At 32.2% G+C, this 27,199-nt stretch overlaps 5 protein-coding genes across 7 annotated transcripts; 3 read left to right on the top strand and 2 right to left on the bottom strand.

Moving 5' to 3' along the window:
- Positions 1-5,918: 5,918 nt before the first annotated feature.
- On the top strand, positions 5,919-7,196 carry LOC106419656 (heat stress transcription factor A-8-like). The gene has a single exon (XM_013860468.3). The coding sequence runs from the start codon at positions 6,428-6,430 to the stop codon at positions 7,007-7,009; it is 582 nt and encodes a 193-aa protein (XP_013715922.1). The 5' UTR covers positions 5,919-6,427; the 3' UTR covers positions 7,010-7,196.
- A 3,395-nt stretch (positions 7,197-10,591) lies between these two features.
- LOC106419647 (basic blue protein) lies at positions 10,592-11,578 on the top strand. Its single transcript, XM_013860461.3, has 2 exons — positions 10,592-11,000; positions 11,283-11,578. The coding sequence occupies exons 1-2, from the start codon at positions 10,796-10,798 to the stop codon at positions 11,486-11,488; spliced, it is 411 nt and encodes a 136-aa protein (XP_013715915.1). The 5' UTR covers positions 10,592-10,795; the 3' UTR covers positions 11,489-11,578.
- Positions 11,579-12,799: 1,221 nt separating this feature from the next.
- Positions 12,800-13,286, bottom strand: BNAA02G13420D. The gene has a single exon (XM_013860452.3). The coding sequence runs from the start codon at positions 13,120-13,122 to the stop codon at positions 12,922-12,924; it is 201 nt and encodes a 66-aa protein (XP_013715906.1). The 5' UTR covers positions 13,123-13,286; the 3' UTR covers positions 12,800-12,921.
- Positions 13,287-15,863: 2,577 nt separating this feature from the next.
- On the top strand, positions 15,864-17,178 carry LOC106392308 (histidine-rich glycoprotein-like). The gene is made up of 2 exons (XM_013833125.3): positions 15,864-16,328; positions 16,660-17,178. The coding sequence occupies exons 1-2, from the start codon at positions 15,957-15,959 to the stop codon at positions 16,948-16,950; spliced, it is 663 nt and encodes a 220-aa protein (XP_013688579.1). The 5' UTR covers positions 15,864-15,956; the 3' UTR covers positions 16,951-17,178.
- A 6,163-nt stretch (positions 17,179-23,341) lies between these two features.
- LOC106392291 lies at positions 23,342-27,047 on the bottom strand. 3 transcript variants are annotated; one of them, XM_013833114.3, is made up of 15 exons: positions 26,667-27,047; positions 26,002-26,122; positions 25,811-25,922; positions 25,565-25,714; positions 25,291-25,395; positions 25,087-25,170; positions 24,906-25,021; positions 24,724-24,825; positions 24,537-24,650; positions 24,387-24,443; positions 24,234-24,300; positions 24,077-24,130; positions 23,892-23,966; positions 23,765-23,800; positions 23,342-23,646 (listed from the first exon to the last, which is right to left on the bottom strand). In XM_013833114.3, the coding sequence occupies exons 2-15, from the start codon at positions 26,019-26,021 to the stop codon at positions 23,524-23,526; spliced, it is 1,215 nt and encodes a 404-aa protein (XP_013688568.1). In that variant the 5' UTR covers positions 26,022-26,122; positions 26,667-27,047; the 3' UTR covers positions 23,342-23,523. The 3 variants fall into 3 exon arrangements, with proteins under 3 accessions (XP_013688568.1, XP_022557775.1, XP_013688560.1); XM_022702054.2 differs by having other exon boundaries at positions 26,002-26,119; positions 26,745-27,047; XM_013833106.3 differs by having other exon boundaries at positions 26,002-26,119; positions 26,667-27,046.
- Positions 27,048-27,199: the final 152 nt, after the last annotated feature.

The raw sequence follows: 27,199 nt of genomic DNA, 5'->3' as shown, positions 1-27,199 counted from the left end.
TAATAGTTTGAAATAAAACCGTTCACCGTACAAAGGGAATCGTTCAAAATTTTCAAATATCAGTGTTCGTTTATTCAAAGAGCTAAGTAAGAGTAATATATAATAATATGGTTGCGCTATTGTATGAAAAAAAAAGAAGAAGTTAGGAGCACTATTTATCGTGAAATCATGAACCTTAAAAAATAAATTGATGTACATGGGTAAAGCAAATAATTATTCCTATGTTTTGTTTTGCTAAAACATTATTCATATGTTAAATGCTTAGTATATGTATATCAAATTAGTAAATTCAATTTTGTATTCACTATATAATGTTATTCATTTATATGTATGTTCACTAATATACTATAAACCTATTGGTTCATCTAGTTTTTTTTGTTTTTTACGGGCTATTTTACACATTAAAATAAATAAAAATATTTTATTGTATTTTCGACACATGTAAATTCAATTAAAATTATCGTACTCGGTTCGTCTGTTGATTTACATTAATTTTTCATACCAGTATGATCGGATTGAATATCAACAATATCATAAGAGCTGTTTTATGACGTATTCATAAGACGAAGAACACGACATTATTTGCTTACTAAAATATAAAATTATATTGTTAAAAGTATTATTTTTAATTTGATCTAAAGCCCACACGAAAATATTTTCGCATGTTTATGAGTTACACCAAAAGCCCACACGATCTCCAGCTCCAAGTTAATGAAACACCGTGTTTTGGACGCAGACACGTGTCGGCTTCTCAAGACTCGAATTCGTGACATGTCTGCCTAGGAGGAAAGCAAACCCAATTTTATATATACAGGTTTATAAAATGGGATATAATAGGTAGTGAAGGTAAAATTATAATGATTCTGAATTAGTGAAGGGAAGAATTCCCTTTTTAAGTTGCAAGTTAACCTTCCTAGTGAGGAAAAGATTTGAAGTGCCAAATATTCAGAGTTATAGTTCTGTTGTTGATTCTTGTTATGTTTGTGATGCACAGATTCTTGCTTGTGAAATATTGTTCTTATTCTTTGAATGTTATAAATATAATTATACATTAATGCAACAAATTATCTCTGACTATATTTGGCGAAGTATGAAGCTCATGTTTTTATTTTTCGTGGAACCGTAATGATTAAACAACATGTCACAAATACATCAATTTATTTAAACTTAAAAAAAAAATTTAAACATCGTCTGAACCAAACATAGCAAATCCAAAGGGATGGAACGAAAGAAAAAAAACTCGTTAAGCAACATAGATATGTTTGCATTATTCAAATAGGAAATACTGCGCTCAGAGTTCTCGTTATCTTCACTTGTGCCATTGTGCCATGCGTGCTTTCTCTGCCATCTTCAAAGATGCTCAAGCCGGAGGCTTCTTAGTGTCAAGATCACTTGGATCAGCTCATGTAGTTGGTGCTCCCTCAAGAGTACTACCGCCAACGTCCACCTTAGCAGAGACTGAGTTCATTGCAGGCATATCATCGTCATCATTGCCAGTCTGATCAAACCTAGTGTCTTAAATTATTTCATAACTAAGCAGGACGACTGTGACCAGAAAAAAAAAGAGTTGCCTCGAAAATAAAATAAAACAATAAAAAAAGATCAAAGTGAATCAAAAATCAGAAAATGGAACATCACATCGTTGGAAATCACAATTACCACTTATATGTGGAAGCATAATTACACTGCAGATGAAGACTTGAACATTAAATTTTTCTGTAATTAATTATCTTATGATCTTATATAAAACAATATATTCATCTCTCACCAGCAAGAATTGAAACGCAAAACACAACACAAACTTGAAAAAGATTAAATTTAATACCTTGAGTCACAGGAAGGCCAGGGAGAGGATGCTCCATAGACTGAAAACGATGTAGAGACTTAATAACTTTATGATAATTTAGCCCATGCAGCACAAGATTCTCTCTCGCCATGAACGTAACACTGTATGCGTCCAAATAATCAAATCTAACTTTCTCTGAAGCTACCATTTTTAGTCAATAAATCTTCACCTTATACACATTACTGTGAGTAACTTTCACAATCTATAATTTTTAAAACATTAAACCATTCATTACATCAAAAACAAAATATAATTAGCCAAATTAACTAATTTAAAAGATATCTAAAGCTAAGAAAACAATGTGTTTAGGGTCGCTACATACCAGAGGACACCAACAACATTAGCATTGTTGGAAGTTTTGCAAGTAAAGGCTGAGACAGTCCATTGAAGCTCCTTAGTCCACCTGGAGAAAGAGACGTAACAACTGTGAGATAACAAGTTAAGTCCCACATCGGATATTAGACAAAGGAAAGTCTAATATATAAAGAGAAGTCCAACTTTAATAGTACGAGGCCTTTTGGGATGGAAACCAAAAGTAAAACCATGCGGGCTTGCCTAAGGCCCAAAGTGGACAATATCGTACTAATCGGATAATATAGAGTTGGACACGGGATTTCACAATCCCAACAATTGGTATCAGAGCGGTTTGACAAAGAGATGCAAGAAGACTAAAATACCCTTTAAGTAAGAACGGGTAGAAGAAGAAAGAGAAAGTATGTTGAAGAAACGTCAGAAGATCATGAAACCTGTGATGTGTAGTGGGAGAAACATTCTCAAAGAAAGCTTTGCGATTACTGGTACAAGGTGGTGCCGAAGATGATTCGCCGAAGGAAACATATGAGATGAATGTGGTCCTTAGCTTGAGGGGGAGAATGTGAGATAACAAGTTAAGTCCCACATCGGATATTAGACAAAGAAAAGTCTAATATATAAAGAGAAGTCCAACTTTAATAGTACGAGGTCTTTTGGGATGGAAACCAAAAGTAAAACCATGCGGGCTTGCCTAAGGCCCAAAGTGGACAATATCGTACTAACCGGATAATATAGAGTTGGACACGAGATTTCACAATCCCAACAACAACTAACAACACCCTTTGTCCTTCATGCCGGTGGAGCAAGACGGTTGACATTCACGTTGATTGGCATGAGTGTTGACTGCAACACATGTATAAAGAAAGCATAATCAACAAACGGGTCCAACATTTATCATTCAAAAGAGTTTGAATAAGGATCTTAATACAGAGTTTTGGATATTTATCAGTTTAAAAGCAAGAAATAGTTTAAAATTTAGTTCATAAGGTTCAAGAACGGAATACCTCAGCATCAAGGAGGATCCTGTCAACTCCCGTTTCTGGCTTCTCAGATCTGAGCAGCCGCAAGGAAGTGGAAGAACAACGTCGGGACTTCAAATCAGTAAGTAGAACAAACTGTTTAGTCGTTATACTTAGAAAGAAATACATATCGAATCCTATTGGAATTTTGAAGTTTTGCTGTTTAACCATGCTGATAAGATGATTGTAGGAGGAAGAATACTGACCTATTTATACTCTGCAGATACACCTACTCCGACTCCAAAAAGCGAAGCAAGCATTCAAGGCTACATCGTGGTTGAATAATTAATAAAGATTAACACGAAGAAGTAATAATCAGAAGCGTTTCAGTGGTAGAGATGATGAAGATGAGAAGTCGTCGTACAACAACGAAGAAGTAAACGATGGGAGTTGCTTAGGATTTACCTTATTCAGGTTATGGGTCTTTAGTAAAATTAAGTGTAGCCCATTACTTTCGCAGCCCATACACACAGCAACAAATAACATAGACGAAAAGCCTAAATCACGATGAGCATATACGACTTAATGAAATACATAGTTTCATTTAAGTGGATACGTATCAATCTGTTGGAACTTGACTTTGTAACCTGGATGCTGAGGTGGCTTCACCAAAAAAGAGATAACTCTCTTTTATATATATATAGATAGATATATTGTGAAGAGGAGATATCGGTATCAAGCTAAGGGTTTGGATTTCGGATTTGGTAACTTGGCCAATTGATTAAATGGTTAATCTTTTGATCGAAGTTATTTTTTTTTATTATTGACAAAGTCAAAATAAGAAAATAAAAATATCTCCTACTATTATGATGGTGATGTGATTTAATGGTATTTAGTGCAAAGTCAATTTGATTTTGTAACCTAAAAAATTTATGCACAATCAAAAAAATTATTATGATAATAATTTAGTCTTCATGTTTATGGTTGCACGTTAGAAAACGTTGAACCATAAACATGGAGACTAAATTATTATTATGATAATAATTTTTAGATATAATTGATTTCAAATTTAAAATTAAATATTGTAAGCAGAAAATAAAAGCTAAAATTAATAAAAAAAAAAAATTTTTTTTTATTTCTGCACATGGTAAAGAAAAACACATAGTTTTAGAAATAAAAATAGGAAAATACATCTGATGTACTAGATATAGAAGCCTTCTACAGAATCTTGGAGTTTCATGAGTAATAAAAAAAAACAGATGCTTAATCTTCTATACTATTCTGATGAGATGAAACCACAAATTTGGTCAAAGTATAGTTTATTCAAGCAAACTATTAAACTAACAAAACATATGTAAATCAGAAGTAAGGGAAACACTTCATCTGTATAATACACATGCATAAACCCTAGCCGTAGCTCGTCTTTGTATTGTACTTATCACATTCGACGATGATGTCCAGAGCTGACGAGTTTCTTCAACCGATACAGAAACTTACAAGCAGTTGATATGTGGCGACGTATGTCTGCATTGGATTTGGCCTTCTTCAAACTGTAGCTCTTCAGATAGATGCTACGACGTCGTCTATAATCATCGTCTTCCTGACTCAATACAAAGTCTGCACTCAGTTTTTCTGAAGTTACTTCTTCATCACGTATTGAGTTCTTTGGGTTTCCTTCTTGATCCCAAGCTTTTCCATAGATCCAGTTCTCGTTTTCCATCATCGATAATATAGCAGATTTTTCTTGTAACTAGCTCTCTATGTAAAGAAAAAACTGACAGATAAATTAATTAGTGGTAGAGTATTAGGGTATATATATACACAGCCTTATTTTTTTTCCTTTTTTGAAATATCAAATATACTGGATTAATCAGAGAATTTTATTTACAAAGAAATATATATATTTATTTACAATAAAATAATTATGCGTTTTTATATCACGGATAAAAAATAAGTTTTGCGAAAGAAAGAAATGCATGTCTATAGGCTAATAGTTATTGATCTTGTATATAACGTTTTCTGTCAGCAATTATTCCTAGCTTTAAAGGATTTAATTTCGCTAATTTATAACACGGTGTATATACATTAAGGGGATATGATTTGATGGTTCCTATCAAATTCGAATTGGTTTTTTGATGTTTCTATGCAAAGTAATAAAAATCAGATGTGTCTGTTAGGGGTGGGCACTTTACCCGATATCCGAAGTGGCACCCGAACCCGATCCGAAAAAACCGAACCGAAATCCGAACCGAAGTAGCAAAATACCCGAACGGGTATTGAATAAGGAGAGATTGGATACCCGAACCCGAACGGATAATACCCGAACCCGAATGGATATCCGAATATAACCGAACATATGTATAATTAACCTTATGTTTCTAGTTTATATCTCTCATTTTATATAAAATATTTATATTGATACTACACATAATTTAAGTTCATATGATATACATACAATTACGGAAAAATGATTTGCTACTCACTTAAAATGCATGTCAAGTTTTTTATTTCAAAAATTAACAAAAAGTTATATCCAAAATTAAAAAAAATAACTAAATTAGTGCCTTTTTAGTTTTAAAATGTTATGTCCAAATCTATTAACTATTCAATCTATTAAAAATAAAAAATTAGTTAACTAAAAGTTATATTTTTAAATACAATAAACTTGAGAAATGAAAATTTTAATTTTTTTTTCAAAATCTAAATATCCGAACCCGATCCGAAATAACCGAATCCGAACTAAAAATACCCGAATCCGACCCGAAGTACAGAAATACCCGAACGGGTTCTACACCTCTATACCGAAATACCCGAAAATCCGAAATACCCGATCCGAACCCGAACGGGTACCCGAACGCCCACCCCTAGTGTCTGTCTATAGAAAAGGTCGGTTTATGTAAATATATCTAAATAAGCCTATAATAAGGGAGAGAGAGAGATTGGGCCCGAAGGCTTCAAAACTATCTTAACGATCTTTTAAAACAAACAAAAAAATCTAAAAGCTTGGCGACAGATCCTCTCTCTCTCTCTCTCTCTTCATAGCAATTTCCTTTGATTAAACAGAGCGATCCTTTGGTTTGTAAGAGGTCGAAAGGAGTTGCTGAAGAATGTTATCCGGAGGAAGAATGTTCAGAGTAGTGACCATCAGAGCAAAAGAGCTTCCCAAAAAGAGGAAAGTACTTGTAAGGAAGATGATGATACTGAGAAGAGTGAGCTGTGGAAAGAAGTTGATATCTTAAAAGGGGATAAGAAGGCATTGGCGCAGGAGCTTGTCAAAGTCAGGCAGTACCAGGAGGTTACCGACACGAAGATGCTTCACTTGGAAGACAGAGTTCAAGGAATGGAAGAGAGTCAGCAGGAGATGTTGTCGTTTCTGGTGATGGTTATGCAGAATCCAAGTCTCTTGGTTCAGTTGCTTCAACCAAAGGAGAGTAGCTGGAGAAAGGCAGAAGGAGGAGCAACGATTTTGGAAGAAGTTATAGATGAAGGAGACTCAGACTCAAGTGGTCTTCCTTTAGTAACATACCAGCAGCCACCATCAGAGGGAACAGCAGCAAAGTCAAGCTCGATTGACGTAAATGACTTCTTGAGAGACGCGGACATGTTGAAGTTCTGCTTGGATGAGAATCACGTGCCGTTGATCATACCTGATCTGTATGATGATGGGGCATGGGAGAAGCTTTTGTTGTTGAGCCCTTCAATGAAGAAGAATGTGAAGAAAGGAAAGGATGATGCAACATTGGAGGAGGAGGAGGAGGATGAAACCATGAAGGTGATACAAGAAGAAATGGAGAGAGCAGATGACTTTGATTTTGGACAGCTTACTCCAGAGAGGTCTAGGAATCTTGAGATTCTAACACAGCAGATAGCATTGCTGGCTTCAAATGAATAGAGAAAAAAGGATGAGTTTTTGAACATATCAAAACTTTGTTATGTAGTGAAACATTATAAGTAGGCTCTGGAGTATTATTTTTTGAGCAGAGTTTTTCTTAAAGATATGCTATATATAGGCTATAGCGTCTTACTAAAGAAAACATGGACTCTTTATCTACTGAGAATTTTACTTTCTGCTCGGTAAACATTAGTAGCATTTTGTAAAAACAACACTTTTTTTTCTCTACAGAATATAGGTACCGATCTTTGCTCAGACACATCTTATTAGTCAAAGTTGAATATGTTGAAAGAATAAATAAAAATTGAATAATAGTCCTAGTGCGCCCATTGATGGCACAATTATCGAGCTAAGATTATTCTATCATGAACCTCTTATTACGTTGTCTATTTAAATTACATTAGTGATGTAAATCTGCAATATCAATTACTTTGGTCGTTCTAGTAATCTCGTTTTTCTTTTGAAATCATGACATATATATATAATGCCTCTGACGTGGTCCGGAGATTTATCGGAGTAGTCAAAAATTGTTTTACCATTTAAGAACTACACCACTAGTAAGCCTACCACTATGCATCGTCGGCTAAGGAGTCCTGCTCTCGGCCTTTTAAAAGTGATCTTACCTGCTCGTCTTCTTCCTCTCTTGATCCTCGATGTGTTAGAGCAATATAAAGAAGTTGGGGTCTTTGGAATGTTGTTGAAGGTGTATCTGAGAGTAGGGGTTTATTTTTGTGTGTTGTTTCTTCTCGGTTCTATGTCGTGTTTCTCCTTGTGTTCTGGCTCGCTCGTTGTGAACGGGGATAATAATGTGTTCCTTCTAGCTTTTTCTTTAATCTCAAATATGTATTTTATCCAGTTTATTAATCAATCAGTTCATTAAAACATGTTTGAGACTTTAAGATTGGCTTTCGAAAAGTTAAAGTGTAACAAAATGCTCAAATGTTGTAAGCATAAACAATTTTTTTTTCAAATTGCTCATCAAATTGAAAAAAAAAACACTCTAAGATGATGCCTTCTAGCAAATCTGATGGTGCGTTGCGAGAGCATCTATTGATCCGCACATTGGAAAATGTGTATAGCAAACATTTATGAATTGATTAAAATGAATTCTAGATAACTAATCCGCGGATACCAAAGTTGTTACTATGTTCAGTAAATTGTTGATATGTGATGTTTAAAACCTTGTGGATGGAGTTATTGTTAAATGTGGTCAGCGATATGTGTGGGAATGTGTGGCCACGCGTGGTGCAGTCAGCGAGTATGTGGTCGGATCGATGTGGCTGCCTGACATGTGGATGGTAGAGTTGTCAAACGAGTATGCGGTTGGGATTGGTGTCACTGTGATGACGTAAAACTCAGAAGACGAAGCTTAGCTCCGGTTAGTAAGCGATTACATTTGTTTTTGGGATCACCTAATTTCCAAATATGCACAAATATATGTAAAACTATAACAATGGCAATCACTGAAATATATTTACTAATAACTAAGGGGCAATTTAAAACTTCATGTAAGAGTGACATGAAGTAATGACATGTCGGCATAGAAAATATGTAAATAATACACCATTTAAAAGTTACTAGAGTTTTTAACCGCGCTACGCGCAGATAAGATATAATATGTATTTCTCAATTTTAAAAAAATAATGTATAATATTGTATTACATTATTTAAAAAATATAAAATAAGACTACATAACATAAATATTTTTTTTTAATTTTTTTTGTGAAAATTATTATATTATTTGATTGTTGTACTTGATTCGCATATTTGCATAGATATATGTGATAGATGAATAACTATATTTTTATTATCAGTAAATAATATATATTTATTATATAATATAAGAAAAATAAAATTATTTATTTTTTAAAAAACCTTGTCTCATGTTGGGGACTCGATTATAGACATATCATATTCGAAGAAGACATTTTACAGTTATCAATCTTCTTAAAAGTCAAGAAACAAATCTGAATATCAAACAATATCTCATACGATCTCTTTGTGGAATAACTACTCTAAAGTAATTGAATTTAGGCATAAAAAAAGGACTGGAAATGGATGTGCATATGTGTTATCTAAGTCAGCTTTACAAAGTACTATTCATAGTTCATATATCATTTATGTCCATCCTATTTTTTTGTCCATCCTTTCTTAAACATCTTGAAATCATTGATGCTAATTAATAATAAAATTTTGGCTGGAAAAAAAAATTAAATTTATCTAATTATCGCTAAAATATTTTATTAATATTGTCTAAGAAGCTTTCAAGTGATATCATAGTTTAAGTTTTGTTAGTTTTTTTTGTCAATTTTTAGAGTTTTTTGTATTTAAGATTTTTTCCATATTAAGCTTCTATTTCTTTCACTGAATTGATATATATATATATATATATATATATATTGATATATATATATATATATGTCATAAAAATTACCATCAAATCATTTTTACTTATTTGTTATTTTGTTTTTAATGAACATACACCTTTAAATAATTTAATTTAAAATAAAATTATATATTAATTTGTTGTATTCTAACAATTTGATTGATTTAATTAATTTGCTTTGGTGGATAACTTAAAAAGTTTTCATATGAATCGGAGAAAGCAATCTTATGTTGTTATATTATATTTATTTGTGTATATAGAATCTATATATAATGCTAGTGTAATAAAGAAAAAACATTATTTTTTGTAACTTCAAAAAGATACATTATTACAATTTGAAATTAATCAAAATTGAATAAAATGGTAATTAAATATTTGTAAATCTAATTGCTTTTTTTTTATCTTGTTCAGTTGGATTCTCGTGAAAAAAATCGATAGGTTAAACAAATGTTTCAAAATTTGAAATGTTTCAAAATTTGTTGTATTATTGTTTTGTCTATAAAATAAAAATTTATTGAATTGATATATTTAATTATTGCACCCTTAAATAATATTTTATTAAGACGTTAGAGAACTATGTTTTGAGTTGTTTTGTCAAAATTGGACAAAAATCTATGCTTTTTCATATTTGTCACGGAAATTTATATGTTAAATTTACTTTTACAAAATTCTTAACGTTGTCACGAAAACAAAAATCTATGCTTTTTCATATTTTTCAATATTTTCACACTTTCAAAGAATATATTAGCTTAGTCACTTACTTATTTTTTTTTACAAAACAAAGTATCGGAGTCTTGAAAGTTGAATTCATATTATTGTAATTGTACATAAAAGTTTGTGATTACATACTTAGTGATTCTTGTATATGTGTTCAAGAAAGTTTCAATGGCTTAGTAGTAACTGCCCTATATTAATATCATAATAACCCGGGTTCGATCCTTTCCTTTGCATTGTTTTTTTATTTTTTACGAAAAATAAATGAAATGACGTGGCAATTTCGGACTCTCTGATTGGTTGATTTTTCTATCCTACGTGGACACCCTCTCCATGGCTTATATTTGCCTTTTAGTATAGTATAGATTTTCGAAAAATGTTTCTCTTCTAATATATATATATAAGGGATGTGATCGAGAAATTACCTAACTAAGACACCATTTTGTTTGAATTTGAAAATTCAAACCATGAAATCAACTAATTCCATACAAAATAGTTTGACTGTTGACAAAAATAAAAGTTTGGTTTAAGTATTAATTTTGGGATAAGTAGTATATGCATTACCTTATAATACCCTATAATATTTCTTAGATGATCATGTGTATTAGTCTTCTCAAACAACATATATCAATCAACGGTTTATATAAATAATTACATGTCTAGTTCACTATAACTTTTTGACCCATATGTCTCGATCATCAGTACATGTTTCATATGCAGCAGTACCAATGGTTATTATCATGACGGTTTTATGTTTGTTTCTAGCAAATAATGTGACCCATGCCCGAAGGCAAGCCACTTACTATGTTGGAGGCGTGTATGGTTGGGACACGATTATTCCAATGGACACTTGGGCACGAGGCAAAATCTTTTATGCTGGTGATATTCTCGGTATGGGAACGATGCTAAAAATCATATTAATCTTGATTGATAAACAAATGTTTTATTAGATTAATTGAATAAGAGATGACTTGCTGGATAAATCATCTAGGTTCGGTCCAAACCATGTATGAAAACCGGATTAAGGTGTTATGATATTGATCCACTCCAGGCTTAATTTAACTCCGAATGGTTTTACTCATCTATTTTGGTTCATCGAGCCAACTTTATTAGAAAGGGTAAATATTTGTAAACAATAAATTTATATTGATATAATATGGTGTTGCATTGCAGAATTTAAATACGATTATTTGACAAGCAATGTGATGGTGGTAAATCGTACTGGCTATGAAACGTGTATAGCAAACGAGGGTGCGAAAGAGTACACATCCGGCGACGATAGGATCAGCCTTCCATATGGTCTTAGCTACTACATCGGGACATATGATGATGCTGATTGCTCAGCTGGTTTAAAGATGGCCATAAGAGCAATTAGTTGAAATAAGTAATTAGTTCATAGTGAAATTATTAATGCATGTTTTTTTGTAAGTAAATTCACTCAAACTCTCATATCAATAAAAAAAATTCTATCATAGCTTTATCATGTTTTATGTCATTTCGTTCTTTGTTATTCTCCAAACATTATTCAAGAATTTATTTCCCCAGATTTGTTAATGTGCGATCGTGACATTCATTTCCTACAAAATAAAAAATGGCTTTTGAAAATAATGACATAAAATCAAATTAACTGTGTCATGAAAATTTTATATAGATTTATATTTTAGCGAGATTCTAAATATGGAACAACTCACATATATATTATGCAAATTTAAAATAATTGTATAATCACTATATAAATAAATTGAGAAGTATTTTCTCAAATTTATATGGACAATCTCTAAATATTTATATTGACGCTAATGGTCAGTTTATGAGTGAATGTAAAATTATATTCATCAAAATCAGTTAGTACATCTAGTGCATACCTGTTTTTGTGTTGCATCACTTTACAAACGAGATAGTATAGATTTAGCATATACTAGCGAACCAACACAAGAGGAGGGAACCATATCTCTTGTTGTCTGATTTCGTCAGCAAACTTAGCCAATTCGTAATGTTTTTATCAATGATTTTCCCAAGATTTTGTGGTTGAGTCGGATATTCACCATGCTGCCGCTGATTCTTCTCCCTCCAGAGTTAGTGTATTGCAATTTGTAGAGCAGATCTGACTCAGAATCTCGAGTGGACATTGATTGTGTTGTCTGAGATGATCTCTACTATGTCTGGCCAGCAAGATGAGTGTTTCATTTAGGCCATTGCAATTTGTAGAGCAGATCTGACTCAGAATCTCGAGTGGACATTGATTGTGTTGTCTGAGATGATCTCTACTATGTCTGGCCAGCAAGATGAGTGTTTCATTTAGGCCATTGACATTCTTGGAAACACCTGAAATAGGATCATGTCATCGTTCTACATCATCTCTACACGAGAGGCCCAGACGAGTTAGAGTCACAAATGCAGAAGAACAGACTGAGTCCTAAGCAGCACTCACTGTGGCTTGATAACCAAAGAGAGGATCAGATCTGGAAAGGGATAAAAGTCACATTGGATGATTATGCAGTGAAGATCCGGTCCAGAGAGGAGAAAGAGTTCAGTCCAGTTATTAGCCTCTAATGCTTCAAATTGTTTGTGTTTGTTTCTTTTTTTTTATTAAAGGATTTTGAGTTCTCTTGGCAGATCGAGTCAATACGTATATTTTTTGTCTCAATGAGTTTTGTTCATTTATATCGACAGTATCTCTCTCACATACATGTCATGTAAATCCAGATTTATACATCGAACTGTGCAACTATACATCGGTCATATTTAAGCCAAAGCGTAGTTACATAGAACATATACAAGAAAACGCAACGATTACAAAGGCAAACGATCATTAGTTGCCAACGGAAATAGATCTCTCTCCTAAGCCGAGTGGTGAACGTGAACGTTGACTCCTCTTGATCTCGGAAAGGACCCTTCTCATCTCCGGTTGATGCAGCGATGGCTGACTTATCTTCTCAAATTCTCTCTTTATCTTCACCACTTGGCTATGTTTTGGACCATCCTCGTTTCCACGATTGTTCTTGTTCTCCATTTTCACCCTGCCCACAAACCCGAGACAAACAAATAAACCCTTTATAATAACTATGTCCTGTTTTGAAAAGACGACACGAGTTGTGTGTGAAAGTAGAAGAGAAATCAGGTGGGTGAGCAACGCCGATATGGTTTGATAATATTATTATACAGAGAGACGACTACTACTCTTTCGTGTGTTTATAAGCAAACGTGAAGAATGAGACAAGGACGGTGTCTTCGGAAAGACCAGGAGGCTGCCATGTGGACTCAGGTCGTTGGTCAACTAGAAGATTCTAGAGGATATGCTTTTGATACCATTACTTCTCTAATCAGTCGTTAATAATTATCCAAACGCATTATTCTCGTGTTACTTTTTTGTCATTAAATAATGTAGAAGGCTTAGACGTTTTGTTCATTTTCTTTTTCCTTTCATCTTCACTTTTCTCCATACCGAAATATTAAGCTTTATTTTTGACGTCTATGGAGTTGGAGAATCTGGGTGTGTTCATACGGTTGAAGTTTTTAACTGAGAAAACATATAATTTTAAAACCTTATATACTCTTTCCTATTTCATCTAAAATGATGTTTAAGTATATAAATTAAGAAATCAGATAAGATAAATTTGTGTTATAGGTGTGTTAGTGGTAATATTAAATTTATTACTGACTTTTTATGTATTTATCTTGACTGTAGCTATAATTTTTGCTGAGATATAATAAAATAAAACAGGATTGGTAAAATAGAAAATATGTGATGTACGATAAAATAGCAAATTTTATTTTAGTTGATATTTTTATTTTGAATTTATCAGTAGTTCAGTACTCAACAATATTATAGTTCTTACATTCCAAATTATTGGGATACAATTGCCTACGAAATCTTGGAAAATAAATTTTCTTTAGACTGTACGTTTTAAAAAATGAATCTACATCATCATCATTGAAATTTAGTATAATTTTTGTTTTGAACTGAACATTTGGTGTAATTCTTTAGTAAATTTGGTATAATCTACATGATCATCATTGAAATTTTCTTTAGGTTTCAATTCTATATATAAAATATGGGTACAATATTTCATTTTTTTTAACATTCAACATTTTGAAGTAAATATGAATGCATGAAGAATAGTTGAAAATAGAAAGAGAACAAAAATCATACAATTACAAAGAGATGTAGGATTGTATTTTTTTTTGTCATCAGGATCGTATATAATTATTGAATGAGGCTCCACCGATTGATGGGGCCAAAAGTTGAACACAAGATTGAGCGTTGAGTTATAATTTATGATGTGATTTGAGGTTATTCTGTAGGTGAGATGATTAACTGACTTCCATATGCAAATTTTCAGGCCGAAACTTGATTTTTTTTCACTCGACATCCAATATGGCTGTATTTTTTTTTGTTTCCCAAATTGCCATCTCTACTGCCCGGTATGGGTTTTCAAATAATATGGACTTTAGCCGAGAGGAAGGGACTGGCTGATGCACTTCTTGGCAGGTGCGATTCGGTCTTTCTATTCGAAGATTCATAAAAGTTCCCTAATAAAAATTGATCCATGGTGTACTAACCAAATAGATAATAGACTAGTCCACAGAGGCGTGACTACCATGTTGCCAAAACGCCACAGGTCCCACTAATATATTAACATTTTGGGGCCCCCATTTTTGTATATGTTTGGTTTAATATAGTGGTTTTAAGAGCAATTTTTAATGTTTATATCTCAAAATTGATTTTTTTTTTTGCTTAACTGTTCTTTTTTCTGAATTAGGCATTTCTAATACGAAAACTGCCTTATAATCTATGGGGTCATATATACATCTGGTTTGCGATAGGTTTATAAACAAAAAGTATAACAATTTTTATTAATAAAACTTTAGTTTTAAAATTTTGCCTTGAACCCCTATTAATCTTCGCACGGCACTCCAGTTCTTTTATTCAAAGATTCAAAAAAGGTCTCCAGTAAAATTGATTGATAGTCTACAAACAAACATATGATCACTCGAAGACCAAAATTTTGGGACTTCGATCGGGTTTGAGACGGCATGATATTTTACATGCTTAAGCCCCTTGCTAGACTTTTCAAAAGTGTAAGTTTTGATTTAAAAAAACTATGAACCGTAGTTATTCTGTGAATATTTTCTCAAATGGAGTTTATAGGGTAGGTTCTGATACCATGTAAACTAGTAAAGAGCTTTGGAAAAGTATCTTGTTTCACAGAGAAGACCTCCTTATATACATATACCTACAACGACTCAAGATAAAACCCAAATAATGTGTGTACTTATCTAAATATACATGGCATTATCTCCAATATAATAGGAAGACTTATCTACTTCTAGATCCTATCTCAACAGATTTCAAAGGGAGTTTATCTTTAGGTTATCTTCATGTAGGTTGTATTGATTGCCGAGTTTGATATAAAACCAACACCCGTACGTAATACATAGAATTAAAGTAGGTTTAATCTCAGTTTGATTTTTTTTTGTCCGCCTAAAGGTTTCATTAGTAAAAGCCCAAAGGGATATTACAAACTGGTGTCCAAATATTATTATCCTTCTATTTGTATTCGGACAATTTAGAATTCGAATTTCTCACGTGGACTGGATTTATTAATTAAAAATACGAGTGGAATCAGAACAAACATGTCTACTCAACTTTCGGTTTGGTGGTTGTAGAAAAGGGAATAAGATTCAGCAAATTAACATGATGATTAAGGAGTAATTTACAGAGGGAATCATATCAAATACTATTTCAAATCAACACTACACTACATGATTTGTATATATATATAGAGACATCAGAAAGATTTTAGTTATCCATATCAAAGAACACTAAGAGTATATAAAGAAAAAATGCTTGACAAACTTATCGGAGGGTATGGGTACGGCCACCACGGGTACGGCCACAAGAATCACAGAAGCAGCGGCTACACCTTCGAGGAGCACAAGGAGTTCATGTCTTATGAAGAGTCACAAGGAGGCTACTTTGACCGTCAATCCCGCTACGATCACCACATGAGGCTTCCGGCCAACCACAACCGTCCACCCATGGCTCACATGCCTGTCTTTGACGAAGAAGATTCAGACTCAGAAGGGGAGGAGTTCTATAAGAGCAGTCAGAGCCACCACAAAACAGTGTTGCCACATCACGGAAACAACCACCACCAACAGCCACCTCATATGAACTTCATGCCCCCACCTCCGATGGCTCAACCTCACCACAATGTAAGCTATCTTTTAAGGTGTTGCAATCTATCTAATCATGGTATGTTGTAGATATTCTTCCAAAGTGTCTTGGAGCATTTTTTTCTGTTAATAATATGCATTATGTACATGTTTTGTCTGGTGTCTTGCAAACATAAAAGTCCTGAAGTTATGCTGAAATTTTATTATATAAAATTATAATTTTTTATTTGTAGAATCTGATTTATAAATTATGGGATTTTTGTGACATAATGCCATATGAAAATGCACCAAGTATCCCTCTTGTTAAACAGTTTAATAATTGTTTTTGTACTTTCAACCCATTGGTAATTTTGTTAATTATGGCTTGCAGGGAAAGATAGGTAATGGATGGCAGGGGATGCATGAAGATGCATACTATGGAGGGCACGGGATGCAGCAACACGGTGGGTATGGGATGAAGCAGCACGGTGCGCAAGAGATGAAGCACCACGACAGGCTTATGGCTCCTCAGGTTCCACCACATCATGTCTACATGAACCCAAGCCATGCTAGTGGCAGTGGGAGTGGGCATGCAGTAATGTTCAAGGCTTCGGAGAACTGGCGAGTCAGCACCAATAGCAGCGGCCACCACAGGGCAAGATGGGGGAATAGGGGACTCTGACTGCACGCAACTACTCTGCCGGTTCAAAAAAAGAAGTAATGATTATCTTATACTAAATAATAAAATTATAATTAAGATGTGTGCGTGATGAATATTAATCAGTATCGTACTAAAACCAAACATGGGACTTTAACAAAAGAAAGTTCTTGTTTGACGAACTTATGATAACCAACGAGTGTTGTTGTTGCTGTGTATGTTAAATAAAAATAATGTAAGTATTATCATTTATTGTCTCGTGTCCGGTGGAGAGATTGATTGCATAAAAATTAGGGTCTAAGAAAATATTAGATCACCTCCAATCCAATAGTGTTTCATTAAGATTTAATTTGAGATGATCGATCATGTGTTTTTTTTTTTACGTCATCGATCGATCATGTGTTAAATGGATATTTTTTACTTACAACATTCATAGTAATTAACAACAATCGAAACTATATATATAACTTCCCGAATATGCTTCACGCAGTGTTTTGAAACCCGACCCGAACCAGCGGTTGAACCGGTAAACCCGGTGATCCAGAAAAAATCCGGTTTGGGTTTTATGAAAAATCTAATATTTAAAAACCCGCAAAAAACCGTAAAAACCCGCAAAAACCCATTAAACCCGAGAACCCGATACCGGTTAAACCGCCGGTTGAACCAATAATATAACTTTTACTCTTTTTTTAGTTTTTAGATTATGTTTTATATTCTAAGTTTTCAATTAAAAATTTAGATGCTGACAAAAAAATGTTAGGTTTTCCCTTTTCAGTTTTATATTTGTAATTTTTAGATTTTGATGAAGATTTTTTACTATGCCACCTAAAAAAATGAAGTGGACGATGATAAAAAAACCAAAATTAGTTGATGTGATTTGGTGTTAGTTTATTTCTGTTATTGACAACTTATTACAATGATCTTTTACTTTTAGTTTAATTTGAACTAGATTTCCACCCGCACAACCGTGCGGATATATATTTTCACATTTATATATATATATAGATATTTGTTTTACATAATTATTATATATTTTTAATGTTACTCACATATTTAAATGTTTGTATAATTATGCCAAATATAATAATTTTATAGTTTTCATGCTGTAAATTAAAATCATCACATATATATGTTGCCTATTATATATTTGTCCTATTGAATTTGCGTTTGATTGCTAAACTAATTTTTAATGCATGAAACAACATATATGAAAACAATTTTATATTTAATTTATTATAATCATGATCCGTAATTCAAATCGGTAGATTTTTTTAGTAATTTTCAATGTTTATTAATTTTATATAATAAATTACTGTATATTAAAAAATTTAAGATAAGATAAATTTTTATACATGTATTATATAGTTTACTAATATTAACCCGTTCTACCAACATATTATATTTTTAACTTAAATATTTTATATTTATGAAAACAAAATATGTTAACTTATCAATTTAAAATAATTTTATCATATTTTGTTCAATATAACATTTTTATTTTAAAATGATAGATATTATTATAAAATTAATAAAATAGGATATAATTTTATTCTTTTAGTGACATTTCATTACTAATTACAAAATTAGTTGAAAATATTTATATTCAATTTATGACAATTAAGATCTTATTATAATCTTTTTCAAGAGATTTGTTAGAATTTTATTTTTTTCTTTAAAAATTAAAAGATATAAAAGATATTATGATTAAAGTAGTTAAAAATATTATATATATTAGCATTAGTGATATACATTTAAAAGAAAATTTAAATGATGGTCCAAATAAAAATATCACTCATCAAAAAATCATGATTTTTATTTTATTAGAAAACAAATTTGAAAAAATTAAAATAGAAATAAATATTTATTTCTAACAAAATCTTTTAAAATTATTAGTAAATGTATTTTTGAAATTAATTAATTTCATTTTATTTAAATTTTCGTTTATAAACCAAAACTATATTCAATTTAGTTTCTAATTATATTTTATGATAATTTAAATTAAAACTAACTATTTTTCGAAAGTAAATTTTAAAAGATTCTAAGACGATTTTAAAAAGATTTTGTTTGAATATTTTAAATATATTCATTTGTATTTCAAATAAAAAGATAAAGATATTAAAAGATTAAATAATGAACTTATGTAAAATATCATATTTTCTTGGAATGGTCCAAACTAAAAAAAATCAGACATGAATAGAAGTCATGACTTCTGTTTTAATATATTGGATTTAAAGTTAATTTATTATTCAAATTAGATATTTAAATATTTGTGAGTTTTATATCTTGATTTTTTAAGATGTCATAACTCTTACTTTGTTACACAAAATTTTAAATAGTCTAAACTATTTTTTTTATATTTTGCATGTCAAATGAAAATAAAAATATAAAAACTAAAGTTAAGTATTTCTTAAATACTTTTTAAACAAAAAGTATATATATGTCCAAACTATTATTTTATGTTTTAAAAAATATTTAGAAACTATTAAACTTTAGTTTCTATATATTTATTTTCATAACTAATATATTATTATATAATAAAATTAATTCATTTATTAACCCGCGGTTCACCCGCAGTCGACCCAATGACCCAGTAACTCAGTAAATCGTCTGGTTCAGTGTCCGGGTCGGGTTTAAAAACATTGGCTTCACGTGGATTCACCGTTCATCTCCCTGGAGTATCAACATAATAAATAAATAAAAATTGCAAACCTTTAGTCAAAAAAAAAAAATCGATAACATGCAATATAATCTGCGGATTTGAATTCAATTGACGCAGATATTGATTCTAGTTGTGTCAACTGAATTCAAATCCTCAGATTCGATATGGCTAGTTGTCGAACTTTTAACAAATTATTCACTGTTCATATACTTTCCAAGAAACTATTAAGAAACATATACAGATATCAGACTATTCAACTTGGAGGCGTGACTAACTTGTTGACAGAGAAATATTTGTCTCAATAGTCGTTGATAAATGTTCAATCTGGAATTTGGATTAATATTTTTTTTTGCTTTTTTAAGTTATAAATAATAATATTCAAAATACAACCGCATCTGTTAAAAATGCTTTAAATTGGACTAACTTTCAGTTTGGGATAGTGTTTTAGTGAAATATATCTTACTTTTTTACAAAAAAGTGTTTAAGATCAATTTTCCTTTATTAATTCGGTTTGATTCAACTGTCAGTTTTTTTCAGATAATAAAGTAAACTGTATCTGGAAAAACTGGATAGCGTTGGTGAATGCGTGGTTAAACAGCCATTGATAACATTTTTGGAATCTCTTAAAAGATGATATAGTTCTATAAACTGTGTAAAGTAAGTAATAACCTGGAAGAAAAAGAGTGATAACCTGAATATATCACTAATGCAAAATAGTTGGTGGCATTTAATTATACCGTGTAGCAAATAGCAATAATCTTAATTTTTTTTTAAAAAGCAATAATCTTTTTTTTTTTGAACTAAAAATAAAAGCAATAATCTTGACTCCTGAGGAATATCGAAGTTGACTTAAAGTCTTCATAAAAACGATGGATCAAAGAGCCACCCTCAAGCGTACGTGTTCTGTGTTAAGGGAGAGTATTCAAACTTTGCAAGTATTAGATGCAATTTCCAACAACATGCATGATTGAGGAGACCATTCTACAACGAATATGTTCCTTAGATAAAATGAAACATAGCCACATACTTTTTCTTATGATCTTCGCTAAAGTCTAAAGATGCGGTCAAGACACACAATGTTGATCAATTATTTAAAGCACATAATGCCTCGAAAACCAACACTTTCTTTTGTTTACCATTTGTGGCAGGTCTTGGCAAAATATTTGTATAATTTGATTTGATACGCAATCTGTTTTGATGCGAACCAAAATTTTAGATATTCGTAACTCTATGACGGAAAGCAAATATTACTGTGCAATATTTTAAAAACAAAGCAAATCACAAATACTAATATTGTTATGAAATAATATTTGATATGATTCGTTATATGCAAATATCTAAATATATATAAATATATATGTACATATTTATGTAAGTTTTATAAAATTTTCATTTATTAAATTGTATATTTTAGTTAGTAGAGTTTTAAAATTAAATATTTTTGTAATAAGATATTATTACTTTTTTATTTTATTTAAAAAAATATATTTTATCTGTAAGAATCAAATCAAATATAGTTAAAATATAAAAATTTCCAGATATTTGATATAGGTCTATATCGAATTGGATCGGATAACTCATACTTCTAAAAATCCAGATATTTGATTCTTACATAAGCATACATACCTTAGCAAGTAGAATCTATACTCTAATACCATTGGCAACCTTCTTCAGTTTTTCTATGTTAATTTTTTTATTCCTTTCTGCAATGTGCAGAGATCTTAAAGATTATCGATATCTACAGTATAGCCTCTGGCAAAATTTTCGGTCTTCTTTGGGTCTAAATTTGATCAGGAAACAAGGCAAGCTATTGAACTCATCATCGGTATTTCAAACCCCAATAACAAATAAAAAAAATTTAAAAATACAAAACTAGAATTAAAGTATTCATACAAACGATAAGAAATTAACTACACCAAATTAAAATTAAACTAGAATTTAAAAACAACTATTATAGTTAAGTTGGATATTTTTAAAAATCAAATATGGTAAAACATCACAACTAAATAACTAGTAAGCATTAATCTTAACTAACATAAAATATAAAATAAAATAAAACAAAAATAATTATTAATAAACTCAATAACTCGTAAATATTCATTCTTACGTATAGACGCGGATGAGTCACATAGTATATGAACAAAAGATGTAATCTTATACTATTTTATAAAATGGAATATATTGTCTTCCCTTCAAATTTGATACTTCTCTTTTTTGTCATGTTTATTAATATATAACTATATATCATGTTATATTTCATTCGATGCTTAAAAAAAGATTCAGTCTTGTTTGCAACTATAGTTTACAAATTTTATGTGTTGGTTGTTATTTCATGTTTCATTGATATGAGTTTTGTATCGGTATGTATATGAGTTTTATATTGGTGTGTATATGATTTTTAAAGAGAAATAATATAATTAAACGTAAATGGAATAGAATTCATTATGTCATCAAATAATGTAGAATACAATGTGATGTCGAATGAAATAATATTCATAGGTTATATTTGGTTTTATAGTTTACTGATTAAGGTTTAGATTTAATGATTAGGTGTTTGGATGTAGTATTTAGTGGTTGTGTGAGGGTTTACCGCGTAGGGATTAGAGGTGAGGTTGAGGTCCTATACTATTTCAACAGTTATAGATCATATTTGGGTTTATAATTTACTGACTACGGTTTAAATTTACTAATCAGGGGTTTCGGTGTAGTATTTTGTGGTTGTGGGAGGGTTTACTATGTAGGGGTTAGAGATTAGGTTGAGGTCCTATACTATTTCAACTATATGGAATAGAACACGCGCAACCTGTCAAACCAAGAGAATGTGCATTCCTGATTGTTTAGTAATTAGGAGTTTGTCTTGGGTTGTACTATTTAAGCGGGTGTATATGGTTTAATATTTATGGTCCAAAATATAGCTGATACATTTTAAAAAAATATCAGAAAATTATTTATAAATTATATTTGGGTTTATATTTTACTGATTAGGGTTTAGCTTTAATAATTATGAGTTTGGGTATCCTATTTAGCTGATGTGTGAATGTCTAATCTGTAGGGGTTATATGTTAGGTTGGTGTCCTACACTACTTCGTCAAAATGGAATAAATCTGTAAGCTTTCAAACCCGAAAATGTAAACCGTATGCGGTTATTATTGAATATGATGTGGTTTTCTTATATTCTCTCATATGTAAACAGTTTGCTGTAAATATTAGCCATATTTCACTTTATCTATGTTATCTATACATCTCTCTTACACCTGCTATTTGTACGAAAGATGGTTAAAACCGGATCAGTGAAAACATAATCGTTATTTCCCTAATTATGTCAAATCAATGTCATGTATTTAATTTCTTTTGCAAACTTAGCTATTTTGCAAATTGTTCTATTTTTTGGATTTTATAAAGATTTTGTCCTTTTTAAAAAAAAAATTATTTGACTTTAACTTTGTCATCCCATCATATTTGTCTCTGTCTCATTTTTCATACTGGGTCGCGTCATAGACTCATAATGGTTGTTTCACATTACCCACATTAACCTCGAAGATGAAATTAAGTGAACTATGTTAATGTGAGGAAGAATGGAAGTTTCTTAGTGTTAACTGAACTACAAATGTCTAAACCATGGTTTTGAGTTTTTAACTGAATCAAGAAATTCAGCAAGATCTTTAAAACCACTGATACTTTCCTCAATTACGAACTCACTTGAAGTATCAATTAAACCCACCATCTTAACTATTTCATACATCATAAGCCACTGGATGCAGAATTCCTATTTAATGGATCAAGATTGTGACATCATCATTTTTTTTTGTTTATTCGATGGAAGATTTTGTTGTAAGCTAATAGATGAGTATCCACTACATTATCATATACATAACTCTATATGTAAATCCAATACAGTGTGTCAGCGTCTCTGGCCTAACTATTTAACAACTCTCCTATTAAATGGTGGTTGCTGTTGTATTGGAGGAGCCTACAACTTGTAAAGATTTGAAATAAGCCTTCTCTGCGTTAGCCATTCTACTCTGGAACATGGTCCATTCCTTTTTGCATCTGTCCCTCACCTGCAAGACACACACAAACAAATAAAACACGTTACAGTTGCTTGTTACAAAAGGTATGCGTCTTTGCTCATATCAAACAATTACAACACGAAAGAGAGAGCTTAGAAAAGTTTGTTACCCCTTGCCATGGCGCTTTTCCATCTACTGCCTCACCCTACAGCAATCAGAAGAGAAAGGGAGTTTGAGCAAAGACGTTAATGTCAGATGAAGAAAGAGGAAAAAAGTGGGATACAGAGAGAGTTTACTTGGCTGCCAAGGGAAGGGACAGTTTGATGAACGATCCACTGAGAGTCTACTACACCTATCTTCTCATGTGCAGGCTGCATTTTGGTGTAAAATATACACAGATTCGTCATCATACAACAAAGACGTAACTAAAGTTAAGTAAACCAGTCTTTTAAGAAACAAGCCTCATGTGTTACTTTCGTACCTCAGCACATCTTCTGAGTGCAAAGTCAAGTCCCCAACCGTGAACCAAATCATTCTGTTTATAACAGTTAAGGTAAGGCATATAAGTAAAGACTGACATGGAGACAGAATTAAAGTGAGTTAAGAATGAACAAACAGATGATGAAATAAGGAACAACCTGGATCATATGCCACACGCATCTCCAGGCGTCTCTTGAAAATACAGGAGCCATGATCTCAACGAATCTGCAATTGTTAATGATACAAAATATAGAGACTGTTTAGTTCCTCTCAACTCATAAAAGGCAGAAAGAAAGGCTTCTTCTACGTACGCAGCACATGGAGGGAGGTGAGGATCTGAGCACCATCCAGGTTTTTCTTCTGTTATCCTGATTCAATTCAAAGCCCAAAATTTTGTAAAGATCATTATGAAGAAAACTAAAGATGGCTAGAATATAAGGGGGATTTTGGGTCCATCATACTTGTGGACTTCAAGATCTCCTCTTCTCTTTGTCATCTGCCATGTTAACCCCTTGTTTGGTTCCAAGCCAGGTTGAGAAATCTCCAGGCCATGCTTCTTCACGAGCTTTATGTACCTTAAAAAAGATAATCCAAAGATGATCCCAACAGTTCAAAATGAACCCATGTGAAGGTTTATAAGAAACTTACTCTTCGGCATTAAAATGCTCGACCCCAAGGTCTTCATCCCAGATGAATATATAATCATATCGTGCTACAATATCAGGGTGCAAGAACCTCTTTGCATACCACCTAACATATTTCAAGGTGCCAAGAGAGTCAATAGCCATAAACATCACCACAGAGTATTAAAACTAAAACGAGGTTGATACCATTTTGTTTGCTTTCTGACACTAATGTGTATAGCAGTCTTGGACCATTCAAACTCATCCCACTCAGTTACTCGGCCGTCATAATGAAACAGGAGAATAGTGAAGTTCTCTGAAAACTGTTGACAAGACTTTTGATAAATCATATATGGCAAATCAACAAAAGTCAAGGGAATGAACTAACCTTTTTGACACAAGCATCGATATTTTGTTTCTGTTTAATACCAACAGTAAACGTCACGAGGTATCTTGGTTGCCTGGTCAAATCCTAAAGAAGCAAATAACATACCGTATTTGATCAGCTAAGACTTTAACCCAACTAAAAATAATTGTTTGTTGATATATAAGACTAATGATAATATTAAAAAAATGGTTTATGAGCGCATACCTCATGAGGTAAGCCCCATAATCTGCGCAAATAGAAGTCTGATTCAGCAGCAACTATACCAGGTGGCAATCTCTCAGCACCACGAGGATTTGAAGGAACCCATATCTGCTCACAAGTCAGAAATAAAGCATGAAAACATGGACCGTTAACACATACATCTTTGGCAAGGTGAAATCTAAATGGCTTAAAAATGGGTTATCCATGAAAATGATAACCCAACTTGCAAGAATAATGTACTCAACGTCTATAAATAAACGGTGTAGAAGAAGCATGCCTGTGATTTGTCGATTGGAGCAGATGAGCTGGTATCGTTACTCTTTGATGAAGACCAAGATTTATGACTATCTGGAGTTGCAATGGCCGAACCCTTTTCCTCTATGTATGAGAGATCGTTTGAAGCAAGAAATTTTGTTGGGAGATTCACCTGGAACATATGAGATGAAGATCTTCCTAAGATTAAAAAAAAATAAAATGATAAAGCACAGAGAGCAGAAAGATAAAAAGGGTTTGATGAAACAACCTTAGTGATTGACAATGATGGAAAAGATATTCCAATGAGAAAGCCAAAAGTTACACCAAAAAAAGCTGCTGCAATGATCTTCATTCCATCTTTTGATTTCCGACTATTCGAACTGAAATAACAAGAACAAAAAGTCATGAAGAGAAATTCATCACATAGAGCTCTTAAAAGAAAAATAACGAGATGTTTACCTGCGTGAAAAGATTCCCATATCTTCTCCAAAGTACCAGACTCTAATTGTAGCATGCAACTGCAGGAGTGAGTCACTGGGTTTCTCTCTGGCCTCCTGAAAGTGAAGAAGCCAGGAACCTGCTATGGTTATCAATACAGTGAGTCATTATCAAATACACATGGTCAAACAGAATAGGATGTTCTATGTTCTTTAAACGGCAGATTTGGTCATCAAATACAATTTTTTTTTTAAAAAAAAATGGAATTCTATGTTCAATAAAGTAAGACATTATCGTAGAATCTAAACATGAATAGAATATAGTGATTCTAAACCAGCAAAGTACCAAACTATTGACCAAACCTATAATGAGAAAACAAATATCTAATAAAAGTCAAAAGACACACGTTTACTTGCATAGTTGAATTAGATCGCTCTCAATTCTATAATCACAATTACAAGAAAAAAGCTATCAAACAAGCAAGAAAGCATGTGCTTCCCCTATTAACAAACGCAACAAAAACTACAATCAGAACGCAAAAAACAGAACACTTCACTTAGATTGCAAGACCGACAATGACAACTAAACCAAAGCAGGTAAGAGAGACAAAACGCAAAAACGTAACCCAATTTCCCAAACCGGATAGGCTAAAAAAAAAAAAGGCAAACTTTAAAATCGAAACGAACCTGGGGGGAATCAAAGAAGGCACGAATGAGATCCCTGTGACAAAAAAAAATTGAAAGCACGAGAAAATGGCTTCTCACCCACACAAAACCCAAACCCTTCTTCTTCGCACAGGAAACAAAGAAAGAGAGGTGTTAAAACCCGCGTGATCGCCAACAAAACACGTGGGGGAGAAAACGGAGGACTTTGCCTTTTCTTCCTTAAGAAAATTCAAAGCAGCGTAGGGGGGTCTTGGTTTGGTGGCGACCCCTATGAGAATTGTTTTTTTTTTTCTGGCGTTTATTTTAGGTGCAGGGAGAAACCCAAAAAGCTCAAAACTCAAAGCTGATTCCTTTGAAAATTATTGTATTGGAAAACGAAATTAGAATGGTGAAACTGAAATGTCGAAATACCAAACGACGGCGTTTTAATGTAGATGTTTGTCATGGTTTGGTTGGCTTTAACTTAAATGCGCGAAAAAGTACGCACAACAATAACAAAATTCTTAAAGGACCGACACCGGCACGCATCTCCTCGCAACAAACATGTCAATGTG

This window comes from Brassica napus, chromosome A2, assembly GCF_020379485.1.
Source record: "Brassica napus cultivar Da-Ae chromosome A2, Da-Ae, whole genome shotgun sequence".
Classification (NCBI taxonomy): domain Eukaryota; kingdom Viridiplantae; phylum Streptophyta; class Magnoliopsida; order Brassicales; family Brassicaceae; genus Brassica; species Brassica napus.
Note: the sequence above shows the minus strand (reverse complement) of the source record. Positions and strands in the feature narration are given on the sequence as shown.

Excerpts from the sequence above, each read along its gene's own strand:
- LOC106419656 (XM_013860468.3), top strand. The coding sequence starts at position 6,428 with ATGCTTCACTTGGAAGACAGAGTTCAAGGAATGGAAGAGAGTCAGCAG.
- LOC106419647 (XM_013860461.3), top strand. The coding sequence starts at position 10,796 with ATGTCTCGATCATCAGTACATGTTTCATATGCAGCAGTACCAATGGTT. Across the intron at positions 11,001-11,282 it reads TTATGCTGGTGATATTCTCG|AATTTAAATACGATTATTTG; the intron begins GTATGGGAACGA and ends GTTGCATTGCAG.
- BNAA02G13420D (XM_013860452.3), bottom strand. The coding sequence starts at position 13,122 with ATGGAGAACAAGAACAATCGTGGAAACGAGGATGGTCCAAAACATAGC.
- LOC106392308 (XM_013833125.3), top strand. The coding sequence starts at position 15,957 with ATGCTTGACAAACTTATCGGAGGGTATGGGTACGGCCACCACGGGTAC. Across the intron at positions 16,329-16,659 it reads TGGCTCAACCTCACCACAAT|GGAAAGATAGGTAATGGATG; the intron begins GTAAGCTATCTT and ends TATGGCTTGCAG.
- LOC106392291 (XM_013833114.3), bottom strand. The coding sequence starts at position 26,021 with ATGGGAATCTTTTCACGCAG. Across the intron at positions 24,826-24,905 it reads GTCAGAAAGCAAACAAAATG|GTGGTATGCAAAGAGGTTCT; the intron begins GTATCAACCTCG and ends GAAATATGTTAG. Across the intron at positions 23,967-24,076 it reads CACTCAGAAGATGTGCTGAG|CCTGCACATGAGAAGATAGG; the intron begins GTACGAAAGTAA and ends ACCAAAATGCAG.